This window comes from Parasteatoda tepidariorum, chromosome 8 (assembly GCF_982258835.1).
Source record: "Parasteatoda tepidariorum strain Cologne lab strain chromosome 8, Ptep-v5.0, whole genome shotgun sequence".
NCBI lineage: Eukaryota > Metazoa > Arthropoda > Arachnida > Araneae > Theridiidae > Parasteatoda > Parasteatoda tepidariorum.
In genome coordinates, this window is record NC_141762.1 from 3,616,757 (window position 1) to 3,636,282 (window position 19,526).

The 19,526-nt window shown below is 33.5% G+C and overlaps 1 protein-coding gene across 1 annotated transcript in view; it reads left to right on the forward strand.

The window, feature by feature from the left end:
* The first annotated feature begins 91 nt into the window (after window positions 1-91).
* Window positions 92-19,526, forward strand: part of LOC107452391 (uncharacterized) — a 61,134-nt gene continuing 41,699 nt past the window's right edge. The window contains exons 1-9 of the mRNA XM_016068853.5: window positions 92-268; window positions 3,939-3,991; window positions 6,044-6,137; window positions 8,548-8,616; window positions 11,592-11,660; window positions 13,774-13,884; window positions 15,857-16,109; window positions 18,000-18,185; window positions 19,238-19,337. Coding sequence (XP_015924339.2) covers window positions 233-268; window positions 3,939-3,991; window positions 6,044-6,137; window positions 8,548-8,616; window positions 11,592-11,660; window positions 13,774-13,884; window positions 15,857-16,109; window positions 18,000-18,185; window positions 19,238-19,337 — 971 coding nt within the window. The 5' untranslated portion in view covers window positions 92-232. The remainder of the gene's footprint in view (window positions 269-3,938; window positions 3,992-6,043; window positions 6,138-8,547; window positions 8,617-11,591; window positions 11,661-13,773; window positions 13,885-15,856; window positions 16,110-17,999; window positions 18,186-19,237; window positions 19,338-19,526) is intronic.

The window sequence follows — 19,526 nt, forward strand, 5'->3', positions numbered from 1 at the left end:
CAATATTATTCAATAAAACTAGTTAAATATGATAGAAAAATATTAATTGATTTCGAATTGCATGTAGATATTTCGATATTTCATTTAATCGATTCATGTTTTGGTTTCAGAATCGGGTTTTCTGCGCAAAATTTCGTGCCAATGTATTTTAAAATTTTACTGCTCTATCTTTAAAATATGTGAAGTAATTTTATACGATTGCTAAATTATTCTTGTTTTTTAATTCATTAAAATGGCTGATGTTGAAGATTTTGCGGGTACATGGAAGGTAAAGTTTATTTTGACCACAAATAAGATTTTACTCTAAGCTGTAACTACATATCATGATTCATTTTATCTCATTATAATACTATTAGTAAACTTCAATCACTTAATTTGAATTATTGCCCACTTCACTTATGTGCTAAAAATTACTGTTCTTCCCAACAGTTCTTTTTCCGATTACATTCACTTGGTTGGGAATTATATTTTGTGAAAATAATAAAAATTGTCATTTTTGCAAGGAAAAAATGAGTAGAATTCCTATCATTTTAATTTGTTGATTCAAAATTTTGCATAAACAGTATAGCTATTTATACTTTTTATTTTATGAGGATAGTAATTAGGATTTTTTATGATTTTAAGGTACAATGTCAAATTAAAATTGATTTAACATAACAATTTTAACAGGCGACGTATCAGGAAAAACTAGACCAAAAAACGATGGAAATGAAATTAGCTATAGTAATATATATGTATATATATATATATATATATATATATATATATATATATATATATATATATATATATATATATATATATATATAGCAACCCAGATATAAATAAAAAATTAAAGAACAAAGTAAAAAACAAAGTAAAGAATTTAATATAAGCATTTTTTATTTTGGATGCATTTTTCATTCATATTTTTTAGTTGTTTCTAATGTTGGTTTATTATTTTAGCTTTAAGAAAATATCTAATTTTTTCAATATTAGAAACGTTTGTAGCTGTTTTTTCTTTTTTAAGGAAATTTTAATTTTTTATTTCATGTATTTGGTATGTAAATAAATTGCAACTGTAAATTTGCTTTTAATAAAAATATTTTAGTTTTTAGCTGAATGATTTTTTTATATTTTTATAATATGTTTATGCATTTGCTAAATTATGTTTTTAAACAGCAGTTTAAAAGATAAATTAAGATAACTAAAACAGTTAAAAAGCTAATTTTTTTATTCTTGCAGACTGATTGATATTCTTAAAAAAAAAAGACAGATTTTACTGCACATGGATTTAACTGTAATCCTTGTTTAGTTGTTAGATAAATTGGGCAAATGTCAGATTACATAACATTTTTTAGATCTCACTAGAACTTCACATTGAGCTAATGGTGATAGTCACGGTGACATCCCTGAGGATGATCCGAAGATATGTCATCACAATTTTAACCCTCTGCACAGCAGGCTCTTCCGCTGTGGAGCCCGATGACCTGCGTGCGAAGTCGAGCATTTTACAGTAGAGCAGTTTAACGAAGACCGATACAACATACCCTCTGACCTTTCGCAAACTGACCAGAGGAGTCACCCACCTGTGGCAGTGCTTCTTGACTTTAGTGATGTATTGAGAACTGTGACTTTTTATCAGACAACTATGTGACCTTTTAAGAGAGAGAGAGCCTCAAATTTAAGAGAAAAGTATTGAGAGAGCCACCAATTAGAGCTATAGCTTTAGATTACCACAGTTTGATTAAACAAATAAATGTATCAGTTTTAATTAAATAAATTTATAACATATACTATTTTTTGTATCTAATTTAAGGACTATAAAGGTGGTAATTAATTAGCTTTCATTATATAAATTGTCACTTGATGTTGGATAATGATAATGGAAAAATTATCACTTTAAACTGCCACTTTAGTTTTTTCCTCCTCATTTTGATTTCTTGAAATTCCAAAAATAACATTCTTGAATTGTTGATGATATTAACTTCAAAAAAAATTTAATTTTACAAAATGGTGTGTACTGGTTTTATTAATTTGAATAAATTTGAAACTCCCCTCTACTCCAAAACCACTTATACTATCCTTCATGTTTTCTTTCTCGTTATTTTCTCCTAAAAATAATTTTTTTAAATCTCTGATCTAAACTGCGTAGTTTTTGTTACTACCTTCCATTCTCAAATGATCAGTAAAATGATTTAAAAAACTCTTATAAATCATTTAGCAAATTTTATTTTATTTTATAACCGTCTAAACAGCCAATCCAATTTTTTGGGTGTCCGACTACTAAGGTTAAATTCCGTATCCCTGTGATTTCGAACCCAATGCAGACGACAAGGAATCTCCTGGATCAAGTATTAGGAGAAATTTTCTTTTGTAGAGGACTCTTTGATGGAACTAACCCGCGTTTGCGTTACATAGTGAGGAAAATCATGAAAACCTCCAACGGTTATCTTGACGTCTAGGGGACTTTAACACATAATCCTTCTACCACTGAGGATAGTTTACATCAACGAAATCGAATCGACCAGCCGTCACTGGGATTCGAGATCATCGCATTGGAAGACCCACCACGACTTGATTTAGCAAATTTTGGAGTAAAAAAAAACTAAGATGTCACTTCAAAAGAGTAAAAGTAAAATTTTTTATATATTTAAAGGGCCGTGTAATTTAACATGGCCCTTTAATAATAATGTAATTAGATATATATGTAACTTAATCATATATATGGAATTTAAGGAAAATAATTGACATTTTGTGATATGAGATTTTTCTATGTTTGAGTTCTGGTCTTAAATAATTATAGTTATGCTTTAGAAATTAAAATAAATATCTATTAAATAACTTTGATTTAGAGCATTGTTTAACAGATTAACAGCGCCTAAAATGAATCTGAGGGGGGGAAGCATTTATCCAAAATGCTGAAAGCTGGTTCAATTTGACTGACTAACAAACGGAAGTAGGTAAATTGTCTCAGTCCAGCGTATAACGATTCTGAACAAATGTTTTTTTCTTCAAAAAGCAGTTTTTTTGGTTTGCCAAATAATTATTTTTTAAATTGTGATTTCTTTTGCAATTGTAGTATTAAGTCCTGAAGTAAACCAGCACAAGGAAGTTTGTAGTTTCTTGACAGTCTAGTACAGTCTAGTCAGTGGTTAAAGCAGCTTAAAATGATTACAAATAATGCCTCGTGAACAGGCCTACAATTGTTTCGGTACTACAGTGAGGCATCTTCTTCAGTGTCCAAGTACAGAAAAGAGGAGAAACACAGAGATGCAATAAGGGTGATCTTACAAGATTATCAAGATATTCTTTAGATATATTTATCTTCATATATATTTATCTTTATCTATATATTATATTTCAAGATATTCTTTATACCTATTGGTCAATCCTTTTTTTTCCTTGATGCAACTTGTTTGTAATCTCTTTCTCTGTGTTTTCTCCCCGCATCTTGCCCAGTGCTTCACCAAACTCATGATTTCTTAGGTTGAAGAGGATGAGCCCGGTATTATTGAAAAAGAGGGTGTTTTCAAAGCGAATTAAAGAAAAAATATCTTTGACACAAAACATTCTTCAATTTTCCTCAAAAATTATTACATATGTTAGTCTCTTTTCTTATATTGTTATAGGGCATTTAAAACTTTTCCAATGCCCTATTACAATATTGATTGTATAAAATGCTATATTGTATAAAAAAGACATCACACAATAAAACAAGCACAATTTTTTAGAAGAAGAAGAATTGAAGAGTGAATTTAACTTATTTTCTTTTCAAAATATTATATGCATTTATCATTCTTGTTATGGGCCAAGGAAACTGAAATTTCTCTATTATAGAATTTTAAATTTTGATTTGTATTCATAATTATCATTCTTGTAATTTAAAGTATTTTATGCTCTCTATGTCTAATTATTCTTGCTAAATTACTGATTCAATGAATTTTTTTATTTATTAGATTGTTAAGTGTTCAGCTGTTCCTTTTGCCTATGAACCGACTGGAATTGAAGGGTTTGTTAGATTCTTCTTCTTTTCTTTTATTTTAATTACAGGCATATTTGTGAAGATCACTATCTTAGTTATTATATATTATTGAGACATGTAAACACACATAACTAATTTATGGTTATACAAGCTTACCTAAAAGCCGGAACACTTTTTTAAACGCAAATCCAAAACTATATCTTAATTGTTAAAGCTCGTTGGAGTACGAATTATTATTTTAAAGAGATCGGAACGAATTTGAAATAATATCTGTTTGTTGTTTAGTTGTCCTTTGATGACTTGAAAGCAAGGATGATGTTGAGGATAAAGCACTTACTCTCGAATGTAGTGGCTCAGGTTCGAATCCCGGAGATAACTGATCAATTCATAGTTACCGTACCCTCTGAACACACTGCTGACGTAATGATTTAGAATGTTCTCGACATCGGATGAGCTACGGGAAGTTTTGTAAATGTCACCATTAAAGGCAAATTTGTGCCGACGCTCAATTCAAAGTGATCTCAGTCTTTTTCTTTTGGGTAAAATTCAAAACTGTTGGTAGCCATATGTGTAGGTTTTTCAATGCTTACTATTAAATTAAATTACCGATTTTACAAATATATGACGATGCAAAGAAGTAAACACCGATTCGCTGCCATGAAGATTTAGATGAGTTAAGGGTTTAGATCGGTCATGATTTAGATGGGTTAAGGGTTTAGACAGACTATTCAAATTTAGATGCGTTGCGGGTTTAGATGGCTCAGGATGATTTAGATGAATTGATGGTTTCAACACGGGTCATGAAGATTTAGATGCGTTGAGGATTTTAGACACGTTATAAAAATTTCTATGAATTGAGAGCTTTAGCGGGCCATGAAGATTTAGATGGGTTGAAAATATAGACTGGTCGTGAAGATTTAGATGGGTTAAGGGTTTAGACAGACTATGGAAATTTAGATGCGTTGCGGGTTTAGATGGCTCAGGATGATTTAGATGAATTGATGGTTTCAATACGGGTTATGAAGATTTAGATGCGTTGAGGATTTTAGACACGTTATAAAAATTTCAATGAATTGAGGGCTTTGGCGGGCCATGAAGATTTAGATGGGTTGAGAATGTAGACGGGTCATGAAGATTTAGATGGGGTGAGGGCTTACACAGATCTTGAAGATTTAAAGGGGTTGAGGCCCTCAGCCCATTTCGTGAGAAGTTAAGAAGGGTTGATGGTCTAAAACCACTTTCCTTACTATTCTGGGTGAATTTTTGATCAGGTAACTACAGTGGACATAACTCCTGTTCCAACTGTTACTGAAAAAAGAAGCTAAAAACATGCACATATAGCAGGTTATAGCAGGAAGTGTTCTTCAATATGCACGATGCTATTATTATGCAAATATGTTTTTTTTTTAAATTCTGTGTTTTGATACTAGCATTTAGTTTTTGTAATTAGAAAAAATTAAAAATAACATTAAGTGGTTCCATATCTTTCAGCATGAAAGCCACACTCATACCTTGGTGGTCAGAAATCCGAATCGGTCGAAAAAAAGATGTTTATCAGTGAAAATATATGTTTTTGTCTGATTCCGTAACTTAAACTTTTATACAAGCTAATTAATTATAACTCCTTTAAACTGTAAAAATTGTTCTTAATCAATAAAAATCTCATTGGTAATTCAAAGTCATTCAGAGTCTTTCACTTAAGTTGTATAATAAGAATTTAAGTTAATGTTTATTGATTACTTACTTAATCTTTGTTGTGCATAGGAATTTAAAAAAAAAATTTGTTTAGAATTTTCGAATCATTAAATAATTGACTCAAATTTTTTTGAAAATAATTTGTTTCTTTCATAGATATTAGAAAAAGGTAATAGAATAGCTAGGGTAAAAAATTATAACTCCGAAAAGTTGTGATATCATTTTATTCTTCACTATATTTTCAGTGTTTTACTTTAATGTGATCCGAGAAATCTATGTATATATTTCTTAAAAATTAAATCTTCTGTTTGTACGTCACTGTGTTGCGGTTAATTATCTAAATTATTGAATTTATTAATTGTTTGTGGTGTTACATTTTTTCAGTGCTGAATTCACACTAGATGAGAGTGGTGACGTTAGTTGGAACATTCCAGAAAATACTGTTCAAATGCCTTTCTTCAACTGTGAAACATATGAGGTTAGTTTTTGTTTTTAAAAAATAGCTTGGAAGTTTTTTTCCCCCTCACTTTTCGTGTTTTGTAATCATTACCATTCAAATACTAATTTTAAATCCTTGTAAAAATGTAGCAAACAAAATAAATAGGTAAATAAAATGCTTGTATATCAAAGTAGACTAAGCGAGTAAATAATTTTTTTATTGCAATTTAAAGAATCATTAATGAAGGCTTGATTAGAAACACCGAATAGTGTTTAATTGCCAAAGAAAATTAAGAGGAAGAAAAATACATTTTTTAGAAACACGTATAAATTGTAAACATAAATCAAACTGGTTTTAATTTACAGAGTATCTCAGTTAAACGTTCTAGAGCTTCTAAGAGGGGTTAAATGCATCCTGACGATTCGAAATCACGTAGTAATGCTTGAAATGATTTCCTTAAGCAGTAAATGGTGTTGCAAGAATCGCAGTAGCTACCAGAGAAATTCGATATGAGTCTGGTTTGTTCAAGGGATTGTTCGGAATTTCATTATTTTAATTCGATTTATTTTAAGATCAAATTTTAAATATCCGACTTTTTGAAAATTCGTTTTCCTAGGAATCATTCGTTAAAATTTAGTATTTTACCATTTAAGGCTGTTTTTCGAAGGCTTTAGTACGCAATGCTGCATTATCTGGGCTCATAAAAATTTGCAAAAAATGGGATTAAGGCATTGATTTTGATAATTTTCGTCCGGTTAGAAAAATGTCGATAAATCGGCGGTTCTTAAAATTTTTTAATATTTTAGGTATTTGTCTGTTCTAAAGCTCAGATAATTCATTACAGCGATATGGCATTTACAGTTTAAAATTATAGCTTTGCTTTAAGTAAGGCACTTAAAATGTGGTCTTTTTTATTTTCCTTGGAGACAGCGGTCCGAAAAAGTATGTTTAAAGTCACATTCTTTAAAATGATTTAAAACTTTGTAGACCATATAAATAAAAAAAGTTTTCATCTATTTATTATATAAAATCATAAAAAATAATAAATAGTTATTGAAAAATACTTTTTGCATAGAATTATTTCTGAATAAACGAACTTTAATATTGCGTGCAAAAACTTTTCAATTCGCTTAAAAAAATTTCTCGAGATATGATGAAGTACGCAAAATGTATTAAGGGTCCAAATTTTTAACCGGGATCTAATTGGGACCATCATTTCCAGATTGCTCCCCCCCCCCCCACCAAATTCTGAGGGTCAGAAATCTGAATCCACCGAAAAGAAAAGGTATGTTTATTCAGAGAAAGTACGCTTTTGTGTCTGACTTCGTAACTTCAAATATCTTCTGCACTAATTAATTAGCATATTTGAGGTCATCCCCGTGAACCATTAATTTTCATTCCTAGTATGTGTAAATCCTATCATTAGATCGAAAGTTCTAAAAGGTGCGCCGTTTTATTTACTTATTAAAATTTTTTTATTTCGTTACTGTATTTCTCCGCTTCAGAATAATATGTTTTCTACAATAAGGAGCGCTGCGAGCTCTTGACTGCCGAGTTACAGTTTTGAGTGTTTTTTCACCCCATTTGGCTCACAACGTGATTATTGTGTTTTAAGACTCTCTTGGGTAATATTTCTTTCATACGTGTATTTGTTACCAGATTATTATTTGTGTTTAAAAGAAGAATCGTTGTAATTTGAAGACCAGTCATTTCAAGACGTAAAAATTGTCATTTGAAAAAAAAAAAATCGTTATGAAACACTTATTAACTTGTTAACAATGCACCAAATCCGAAATTAAAATATGCTAACACTTATGTATGAGAATGCACGCCTTGCACCAGGAACAAACAGAAATAAACAAGTAAAAAGAGGTCATATCGGAACTGCCAAAAAATAGAGTTCTTTCTAAATCTACCTACCATGTCACCTTTTTTAACAATACATGTATAAATAACTAAAACAAATGTTCACTTTAAACTCGCCAGAATTACTTAATATCTTATAAAATATAGTATATTTGAGCTCAGAAATCATATAAATTCTTTCTTTAATTAAAAACAAAATTATCTGTTTGAAAATATCACCTCGCATAATAAGCTGTAGTGCGCGGTTGTATACTTTCTAACCGGAAGTAGAGCAGGCCAAGAGCTCGAGGTTGTTTAAATTTATACTGAAAACACCATCCATTTCCGATCCTGCATTGTCACATGATTTCTAAGAGGATTGTTCTCTACCCCTCTTAGAATTTCTGAAACTTCTGTATTTAATCCCACCTTTCTCAATACTTATTTGTCTGATGATTTGAAAAAAACATTTCCGTTTTTCTTTTCTCCTCTTGTGGGCATATTTTTACTTCATTTTCAAAGAGAATTTTAACTATTTATATAATAACCATCGACTATAAAACACATTCTATATTTATATGTACTATTTTTTCTTATCCTCTAGATTTATTCCAGTGATCCTTATTACTTAAGGTTTTTTGGAACTTTTGTGGGTCATGTCATGGAATTTCAGGTTTGTATATATTTGCTGTTTGCTTAAACGGATTCTTAGTGTTTGAAATTCTATCATCTTCGACAAATTGGAATTTTTTTTTTTTTTACACTTTAGATTGAGTCATAAATATCTGGTACCTCGCTAACCTTGTACTCTTTTCATTTTAAATTTGAAATGACCTTCATGAATAATTAATTTTCAGATGTCCCTAATGTTACAAATTTCGACACTCATTACATGCCTTATTTATTATAATTATTCCGAAAAATGTTCATTCATGCAACTTTTTGCATTGTTTAAAAAGTTAATATCATATTAGTACGTGCCAAAAAAACACTTTTTGGTGCCTTCTTCAGTATGCTATCAGGTTTGAAAAGATTTTTTTAACTATACAGATCCAACTATACTTTGTTCATTTTTTTCCCAAAAGATTATAATTTCAATAATTATATTTTAGGTAAGTAGAGGTGGTTACGAAGTTCTACGCTTATTGCTTTTGTGTTCTAAGCAATGAGGATTTGAATGAAAAATTATATAAGAACTTATTTTGATGCAAACATGATATTTTTTATACAAACTTATTTGGCCAACCCTTGAAAAAACCTTATTTAATGACTCCAACACTAATTCAAAATTTAAACAAAGCAATACGTCTTGTTCATCGACAGGCATTAGAGGGTGCAGCTGCAAAAAAAAAAAAAAAATCGCAATTCTCCTTTTATACGTTTCGCTTAACTGAAGAAAGAAAAACGTCAAAAACTAATTAGTGAATTTTAACGAAAGGGAAGGTTTAGGGAAGGCGTGTCAAAGCGTTCCCTTGTATTAAAAAAAAAAAAAAAAATGTGCGAAATTTCTTATTGTTTTAACCAATAGGTTTTTACATTATGAGATGCGCGCAGCGAAATTTTACTGAAACAGTGTTGGCTAGTGATGACAGAAATAACTTTTTAAAAAAACCTGAAAATTATTTTAAAAGAGTGAGTCTGAAGAGCCACGATGTTTCAGGGGATAGAGTGTTTCCCCTTCCAATGAGGTGAACCGGGTTCGAGTCCCAGCGACTGGTCGATAAATATTCCGCATCCGCCGAACACAATGCTAACGTGAAATATCCTCAGTGGTAGACGGATAACGTGTTAGAGTCTCCTTACCGTCATGCTAACCGTGGAAGGTTCTCGTGGTTTTTCTCTCCATGTAACGCAAATGCGGGTTAGTTCCATCAAAAAGGCTTCTCAGAAGGCAAATTTCTCCTAGTCCTTGAGTCAGAAGTTCTCTTGTCTTCCGGATGGGGTTCAAAATGACTAGGCTCCGGAGTTGAGCATTAGAACCCCAAAAAAATGGTTAGGCTGTTCAATGACGGTTATAAAACAAAATAAAGAGCAACTTTTGAAGCCTGCTCCAAGCTGTGCTGACGAAGCCGTGCGAAAACAGACTGAAAAGTTTAATTGGCTTTCATCTGAAGAAAAGAGTGGAGATATATTCCTTCGTTATAAATAAACGATTCTATGTAGAACTCAAATACTTTAAAAATAAACTTTTCATTTTAATACAAAATATTTTCCAACGCTGCATCGACGCTACTTTTTGTCTCTTTTTCAATAAATTAAAAATTCATACCGAATATGCATTTAGAAATTGAGAATTTGAATGGTGCATTTTAAGTAGAATAATCAAATCACATTTATTAGGAATGTTTCCTAAGTTTGTAAAAATTTCGAATATTCTTTTAATATTCATTAATATTTTAGCTTTTTTTATTGTAGTTTTATTTTCTGTTAGAAATATTTAAAATATTTATTGAAGAATTATTATTAAATAAAGAATAATGAAGTCACGTGAACTGAACACGACATCACGCATCCATTAAAAAATCAACCGTTAAACGATAAACTCAAAAGTTAAAGAAATTTGGAGTGGGGCTCCAAATGCTCCGTATCACTGAACTGATCCATCGTTTGTTTCAATTTAAGTTAAATAAATTTTGAAATCCTTATTTGTATTATTAATTTATATTATTAATTTACAAATTAGCAAATTATAGTTAATTTGAAAGATATTTCTTGTGCTTTAGTTCCTCAGTGAATAAAATTTGTATTTGAACACTAATGTAATCAAATTTTGTTTTACTGAAAAAGAACTTCATTAAATTCAATTTAACTTAATTTACTTGCTCTGGGGCATTTCTTCTAGCAATACTCGGCAAAAAAAAAAAAAAAATTAGATAAAATAAAAACCGTCTATCTGTTCTTGTAGAAACCGCAATGAAAAAATAAAAACGACTTTTATATCCATATCGATAGAAACCGCCTATCTACCCACGTCAAAATTCTTGATGGTCCCATCAAATCATTGTAACGATGATTCATGATGGTCCAAAATCATTTGATGGTCACCATCCTTCAACATTTTCCATTATGCTTTCATGGTTTTTGATATGCCAGCAAACTTCAATCATTCCACGATAGAAAATGTTACTATGATGGTAAACCAGCGAGAGAATTTTGATTCTCATGGATCAGTAATCCATGATGATCCGTGATGGTTCCAACAATGCATTTCCATGATGGTTGAATGGGAATTCTTGTTGGTTCTCAGAAATATACTATCAAAACAATTCGTTTTATGTTGACCCATCATAAATCAGTGGGATGAGGGTTGTTCATGATCGTTCCATCATTTGATTTCTAAGAAACTATGATGGAAATTTCGGATGGTTCAACTAACCATCGAAGCAAGTCGCTATTCTTTTGTTGGACCATCATAAATCAGTACGAATTCCTGCATGGAAAACCATCAGAACCAAGTAGAAAGATACCGCATATTTATCCAAATAGAGAAATAGAAATTGCACGCCTGGAGTAACGTCATAAATCTAAGTGTTATGTTGTTTTGAAGATAAAATATATAAATTTATAAATGCTCGTTTAATCGCAATTTTTGGAGAAACTATGATTTACCTTCCCAAAGTAAAATTTCTTTTTTCGATGTTCATGCAGGTTGACCGGCTAAGAGATGACTACATTCAACTGACATATGAAGGCTGGTGTGTTTTACAATGCGAAAGGGTATGTGTAGTTAATTGCATATCTTCTGGATATCCCGCAAAATGACTGACGATTTGAATATTCAACTGAAGATATACGACAGGCATGTCCGGTTTGCTGCTTTCTGCTTAGGAAACTAGCTATTAATTTTTACAAAGTGAGAAAATTTGTTACTAAATTTGCCAACAGATGGCACTGTTGATTAGAGAAAACTATAAAGCAAGGTTTTGAAACTAACCATCATTTGAATAAAAAACACGGTTCAGTCACTGGACAAGACTTACACTGGTGTGCAAAACTTAAGTAACAAGTGCTTTTTTTGTCATAACTCTACAAGAAATCATCTGATTGACATGAAATTTGAATATGGTGTACATTATTTTGTACTTAAACGATGGTAAAAGAATAATGGCGCAGAAAGGAATATAAAGCTTAAAGTAGGGTATGGAACAAAAAAAGGCTTTTCTTGACATATAGTGGCGTTATACATGATTGCCTGAAGAAGCGTAAGTACAACTGGCAGATGTTCCCTAGTATGGGATATGCCCTCCCCTTACTGTAATTGTTGCTTGGCATCGTCTCTCCATGTTAAGCACCAGATTATCCAGGAGTTCTTGGGGTAAACGTCTCCATTCCTCCTTTAACGCATCTTTCAGCTGATGGGTGTTACCAGGAGGTTACTGTCGTGTCGCAGGACGTCTCCCTAATGCATCCCACACATGCTGTATGGGATTTAGATCTGGAGAGTAAGCTGGCCAATCCATTCGTGTGATATCTTCACTTTCCAGTAGCTCTTGAACATTAGCAGTACGGTGTGGCCGGGCATTGTCATCCATAAAAATGAAGTCTGATTCAATGGCCCCTCGGAACAGACGCACATGTGGTAGGATTACCTCATTGCAGTAGCAGTCTCCAGTTACAGAACCTCGGTCGAAGATCTGAAGCTCAGTCCGCCCGTTCAACATAATGCCACTCCAGACGACAATTCCAGGACCACCGTAACGATCTCTTTCCGCGATGTTATTGGGATGAAATCGAGCTCCAACCTCTCTTCAGATCAACTGACGTTGAGAATCGCTTGTAGCACTAAAACGACTCTCATCTGTGAAGAGGGCGCGACTCCATTGATGAGGTGTCCAGGTTTCGTGTTCTCTGCACCACTCTAAACGGTGCCGCCGATGGCTAACTTTTAAAGGTATGCAGCGTTCAGGACGAAGCAATAAGCCACCTTTGTGGAGGCGTCTGGCCACTGTAAATCTTGATACTTGTCGTCCTGTGGCTGTGCAAAGTTGCTGAGATATGGCGCTCGCTGACTGAAAACGGTTTCTTTTCGCCTGGAGTACAATGTAACGGTCATTTCTTGGTGTTGTTTGCCTTGGACGGCCACCACCAACCTTTCGAACAGCTGTACCAGTAGTTTTAAAGGCATTCCAAGCACGAGAAACAACACTTTTGTTGATCCCGAACTCTTCGGCGACACTGGTCACACTACGCCCCTCCTCAAGCTTCCCAATCATTCTTTCTCGAGTAAAGTCGTCTAAATGATTTCTTGAAGACATGCTCCACAAAACAAATCACTTGCACTTGCAGCGAATGTCTTTAACTACGGTGCTCTTCATCCTTTTATCACAGCTTTGACCTACGCGCGCCGACCCACAAAGTTTATGTACACTTACATCACCTACGACGCTTTATTTCTAAAATTTGCATACAAATAATCTTTCTACTGAATTAAGTGAATATTATACTGCAATTTCATGGCTATCTTATACTTTGTTGGAGAGCTGTGGCCGAAAAACCACTTGTTGCTTAAGTTTTGCACACCAGTGTACATAAAATTTTGGTAAAAATGGTTTAACATGTTGCAGAAAACGTTGTTTCATAATTTTTTCTAGTCTGTGTGGCTATTTGTTGACGAACATCGTAAGTAACTTTTGTAAGCTTAATGTTCATTATGATGGTGACACTTTGTGAGAATAAATCTAGTTTTCTTTTACTTGCTCTCCGTTTTTTTTTTTTTTTTTTTTTTTCGTTTTTTTTTTTTTTTTTCAAATTTTATTTTCAAATCGTCAGTCAATTTTGGGAGACTCGCTAGCTTTGCGAATTTTTGAAAAATATGTTTCGGTTTTCGCAGGTGTTAACTACGAACTCAAAAGAGGGCCAGTCGATACCCTATTCATTTTTGTGTGCCTTAACTGAAGGATTCTTATCTGATCTTTCCATACATGCGGACAACGGGACTGAGGTATGTGTCTTTACTAATGCTTTTTCTTCTCAATTCAGTTCTTTTTAAATGAAAAGATTTATTCTATGACATTAAAATAAACTTCAAAAAAACTGGAGGCGGAATAGCCTGGTTAGCAGGGCGCTGGACTCTTGTTCCTGAGAACGGGAGTTCAAATCCAGCCGGCCGGTGACTTTCCGTGTAGTAAACGGTGATTGGTGCAAGTTAAATCCGTCTGGTCACAAAGTCTTCCTTATTACCATAACAAATTATACGAGTGGGGGTACTGAATTGGAGATGGATCGTTCTCTAACTCAGGTCAAAATTAGGATCCGTGGATGAATGAATGAATGTATGAATGTTTCCGCCCTATAAACGAGTTTGATGTATTTGTGTAGCAGAAGCCATATTCTTGGCCATAGAGGACACCACTAGAAAACAAGAATAATCGCACCCCTTGCTTTAATGGCCTACGACAACAAGAAGAACGGAAAGCACTTTAAAAAATGAAAATGAGATCTTAAATGTGCGATTAAGTGTAGTGAATAATTTCTTGTTTTAGCTATCACTATAACAAGAATTCATCAGACATCTATATTTATAATTGCACGATAAATGTTACCTTATTTTATTTTTACTTCATAATGTTGGACCAGAATATACAAGAAAAGAATCACGTTCGCTTCTGATAAGGGAAATCAGGGTTCGAATTCTGGCTAAGTCGGGTAGGCATACAGTTAGTGAGCCTGTTCCGACTGCCTAATATTATATGAATTTCTTAACTGAATAATGGGTCATTACTAGCCCGAAGAACTATAAACTAAGAATATTACCTGCTCGTATATGTTTTTACTCGTCAGCTTAGATGCATCTGCAATATTTTTTAAACAAAAATTATTAAAGTGAGTTAAAATTTAAAAAATTACAATTTAGGGATGTGTAATATTCAAATTATGTTAAAATATACTATTTTATATATCAAAACACTGACTAAAACATGAAACCGAAATCAAAACATCATATTGTTCCATAATATTGGGTGCTGGTCGGTGGGACCATTGATAATTATTTAATGGTGGGTCTGAGTTAAATTTTAGTGGCCTCAGACCGACGTTAATTTCGCATTTTTGTTCGTTCAAACCTACAGTGTCTTATAAAGTTTATTATTTACCCTACCTTGTCATCCCGCAGTGGACTGATCACAAAGACACGGTTCCCAGTAGATCATCAAAGTCAAACATCACTGGCTGAGGTCAGTAAGCGGGTGGGTGACCACTTTGATTAGCATGCATGAGGAACGAGAGTGCGCTGGAATCGGTCCTTGTTAAGCTGTTCTACCGTAAAGTGCTCTACTTTGCGCGCAGGTCATCGGGCTACCAAAGCAAAGTAGCCATCCTCCCTGCAGAGAATCGAAAGCACGTCTTTGGATCAACCTCTGAGATGTTTCCCTCGTCAATAGCCCATTGTGCAGTTCTAGTGCGACGTAAATAAAGTACCTCTCCTATCTCGTCTGATTTGGAGTGTCCTCTGTTTGGTAGTGGAAATATGCTTGAAGTTTTCTAATTTTAAAAGAAGGTTGGGAGGACTTGTGTAAGCATAAAGACTAGATACCGTCATATTTTTAATTAGTGGAATAAAGAAAGTCTTCAAATGAAATCTTTGCATGAATTATGAATCCGAATCTATAGGGTTTACCATAACAGGCTTTCATAGTTTTTCTCTTGCAGTAATGTAATTGCATGTTTATTTCACTTAAAAAATCCTTCTATAAGAATATTTATATAGTGAAAACTACCTTTTAAAGTACTAATTTTGTTTTAAAAATAAAAGAATACAGAAATGATCATTTATTACTTTAAATCTACTGCATGGACAGGCTAACAAAATACAAATTTAATACTGTTTATATGACATGAACTCTTAGGATATTTCTTTCTTCCATTTTCAACATCCTGCCTATCTTTCCTCATGTTTTTTTCCTTCTTCTTTTCAGTTCAAAGTTCACAAGACTATTCTCGGTTTGGCCAATCCTGAGATTGATTGGAATTCCGTTCCTAGCCCTCTCTCCGATCTCCCTGAAGAGGTTCTCTTCACAGTGCTTCACTACTTGTACGCGGAATGCCTTCCCTCACCCCTTAAAGACGAAACTGCCAGGAACTGCCTTCTGGCAACTGCAGATATTCCCGGTTTTGAGGACTTTAAAAAGTTATGTCAACTTTACCTTAAGAACAATGCTCTATTAGATCGTAAGTACTTTGTGTCGTTCTTAATTAATCAAGATTTTCATGATCCATTCTCAATTCATCGCGGTTCCGTTGATCCTTCTTAATTAAGATGGGCTCTAATGATCTTTCTAATGTTCTTACCTAATCGGGGTTCTTTAAGTGTTTTAATTCCCTTATTTTGTGATTACCGATGTATTAATGCTGCTCTGACACATTAATTGTAATAATATATAAACAGAAGGGGCAGGGATAGCCTAGTTGGCAGAACGCTGGACTCTCGTTCGAGAGAACGGGGGTTCGAATCCAGTCGGCCAAAGACTCCCCGTGTACTAAATGGTGACTGGTGCACATTTAATTTGTCGGGTCAGAAGGTCCTCCATGTTCCTATAACAAATTATAGCTGTGGGGATCCTGAATTGGAGACTGATCGTTCTCTGGTTCAGGTCAAAATTACGCTCTGTGGATGAATAAATGGATGTATGAATGGGTTCGCACTTCTCGTGTGAGATATAGGTGTGGCAGAAGTCGAATTCTTAGCCATAGATGGAGTCACTGGAAAACAGGAACAATCGCACTCTCTTGCTTTAAGGACCTACGACAACAATAAACAGAAAATACTTTTTCGAATCCTGAAGTCGTGTCTGCCGATTTTAGTATGAAATGTGCTCTTGAATCCGAATTATGACTCCTCCCAAGGTTTTTTTTTTTCACCATCGACTTTTTTCTGGAAGACCCTCCATATATTTATTAATTTTTGATTATTTTATGGCCATAAATTTGATTTGGAGGTGATGAGAAGAATTAGTTTACACTTTACAGTCATGGCTTATGATTTAATTACGATTATTATTGAGATTTTTGCTTGTCAAAGAGTGGAGATTTCTGCAAAAGCAATGAATCACGCGAGCTAATCGGAGCGCTACAGTCGTAAATAAAATATTCTATACTTTCTCGGGATCTTTCCCCATCACCTGCTTTTAATCAAAATTATGGCAATTTATTTATATTATTTGGAGGTGTTTTGAGGGAAGAAAAGTAAGTCTCAGAAGTTTAAAAATATTGGAGAATTTCACAAGAACTTTAAATAGGGCCGTTTTAGTTTTTGGCAACTCTAGAACGTGGATTTAGTGCAGCTGTGAGCCTCATCGCGATCGTCGGGAAATGAGTGATCGTGAAAACTTGAGGCTGTTACAAACTTAGATCCAAAGATCTCATATCATCCCAATCACGTTCATCCGTCTAGGTAAGAAAAAATTTTGAAAGCAAAACTTACAATGTGAATAAATACTGTTGTTATTGTTGCTTATCCTCTTAATCTGGCAAATGTCAGATAAGCTCCAGGGGACGCAGCTGACAGCAAGGAAATCCGCAACAAAAAGAGGATTTGATGAAAGATCCGCCTTAGAATGTTCAAGGCAAATCAGAATATGTTCCGGCGAAGCTGGTAAAACACAGCATTTTTTGCAAGTTGAGAAAATCTTTCTGTCTCCCTCAAAAGTAAGATGGCCACTTGCAAATCCGGTCAAAGCAGTCTGGGTTTTTCGGTTTCATTTTATATCCAGCAGGGTACCAGGGGTGTCCTATGATTCCAGTTATGTGTAGGTGGTATGAATAAATACTTCATCCCAATGTTTTCTTTGCATTTTATTTTTGCATCATTTTACCATTCAGGACGAATAAGTTAAGTTCGTAATATTAGTTTCTATTACGCATTGCAATGTATTTATTACACTTGAGGGTGGTCCATGGTCAAGTGTTTGGTATCATAAGAGTTCCATAGGGTGTAGTAAATTTGTGAACCATTGCACTGAATACTACCTATATGAAGGAATGCCATTTGTATTTATGTACTATTTTACTTTATATTTCTTTTAGTTTTCTTTCTAAGTGTCATTTGTTTCAATCTTTCAGAAATTTTAAATTTAGTCGAAGAAATTCACGCCATTGGTGATCTCATCATTGACTATTTCAATGGTCAAACTGGTGCTATTTCGAGTTCATCTTCCTCCAGTGAATCTGAAAGTGAAGTTAATTTCGCCAACAACCCCTCCAAGTTACGCTACGTCATCATTCAGGCTCTTAGAGAAAGTGCCGTGGGTGAGTAACAACTGGGTCTTTATGATGCCAACAGAATAAAACAAAGTGGTATTTTGGGATTATCCAGTCGACCTGTCAATGCTCACGAAAATGCTCCAATGCTTTGGTGTGTGGCGTTAAATACCGCTACGATTATCAAACATCAATTCACTAGAATAATATAGGACATGCTAACTCGATTCAATTTTGGGGTACCTTTTGATGGATTCCTCTCCCCACATGGGTTTCCTGCGAACACTCTTATTTGGATGTCACTCATTGAAAAGTTGACTTGTTATTTGCGTCCTCCTCTCGCTTCTCAGTCTCAATTACACGCAACGGGATCCTGAACACACTCGACTGCTAGTAGCAACACAGGAGAGTGAACTTAATACAGCTCTCACCACAAGTGCTTAAAATTCGGTGATCTTAACACAGCTCTCCCGGTCTTTCGCAAATTCGGAAACTAGTGGGTATCCGTTCATCGAATTCTATCCCTGATAGAATTCTGGTCGATAACACCATTTCCCCACTGGTGCCATCATAATGAAAAGCAATTTCAAGAATAAACATTTTGAACACATTAAATTTATCAAATAATAATAATAATAATAATAATAAAATAATTTTAAAAAAAATGTAAATTTAAAGATACGTAATTAAAAAGTGTATTTAAAAGAATCAAAACAAGGTAAAAACCTTGATTTTTTTTTATAATTACACATTGAATTATTCTTGAATCTAACCATATATATTATTATAAATCATTTCGGTTGCCAAAAATCGTTCATAGCTTTTAAAGCTCAAACAAACAAATCATTATCTTTGTTTAGTCGCCGCCACATAAATTCGTTTAAATACGAATCTTAGTGTTTTGGGGTAGTTCCGCGGTGTTTCTTACTTCACCATTTTGCCAAACCCCACAATCGTAAATATGATAAAATTTGCGGTTATTGGCGCAGAAGCTACCTTTTGGCGATAATATCGGGTTTGGCGAAAATGATACGGGATAATCCCAAAGTACTAACAAAGTCAAATATCGTGTTGTTAAGATTGTTGAATTTATATTTCAGTGGGTGCAAAAGTTCTCGTTCTTTGTAATGTGTTCTCAAATAGAAAGAATGAGCTATGTAGTGCCGAACGTCACGAACTTATTGAGTACTTAAAATCTAGGTATGTGTGCATTTAATTTTTTAGTTGTCTATGTTAATAGTTCGTGTGTGTCCATCTCGTAATTCTAGAACTGATTGTTTTTGATTCACGAAAATCCTTAAAATCATTTTTTAAAAATTCTTTTAGTGCGTTCTTGAAGGTTCGTGCAAAAAGCATATTTTTCTCATACGACTGTTGATATTGTTTCAA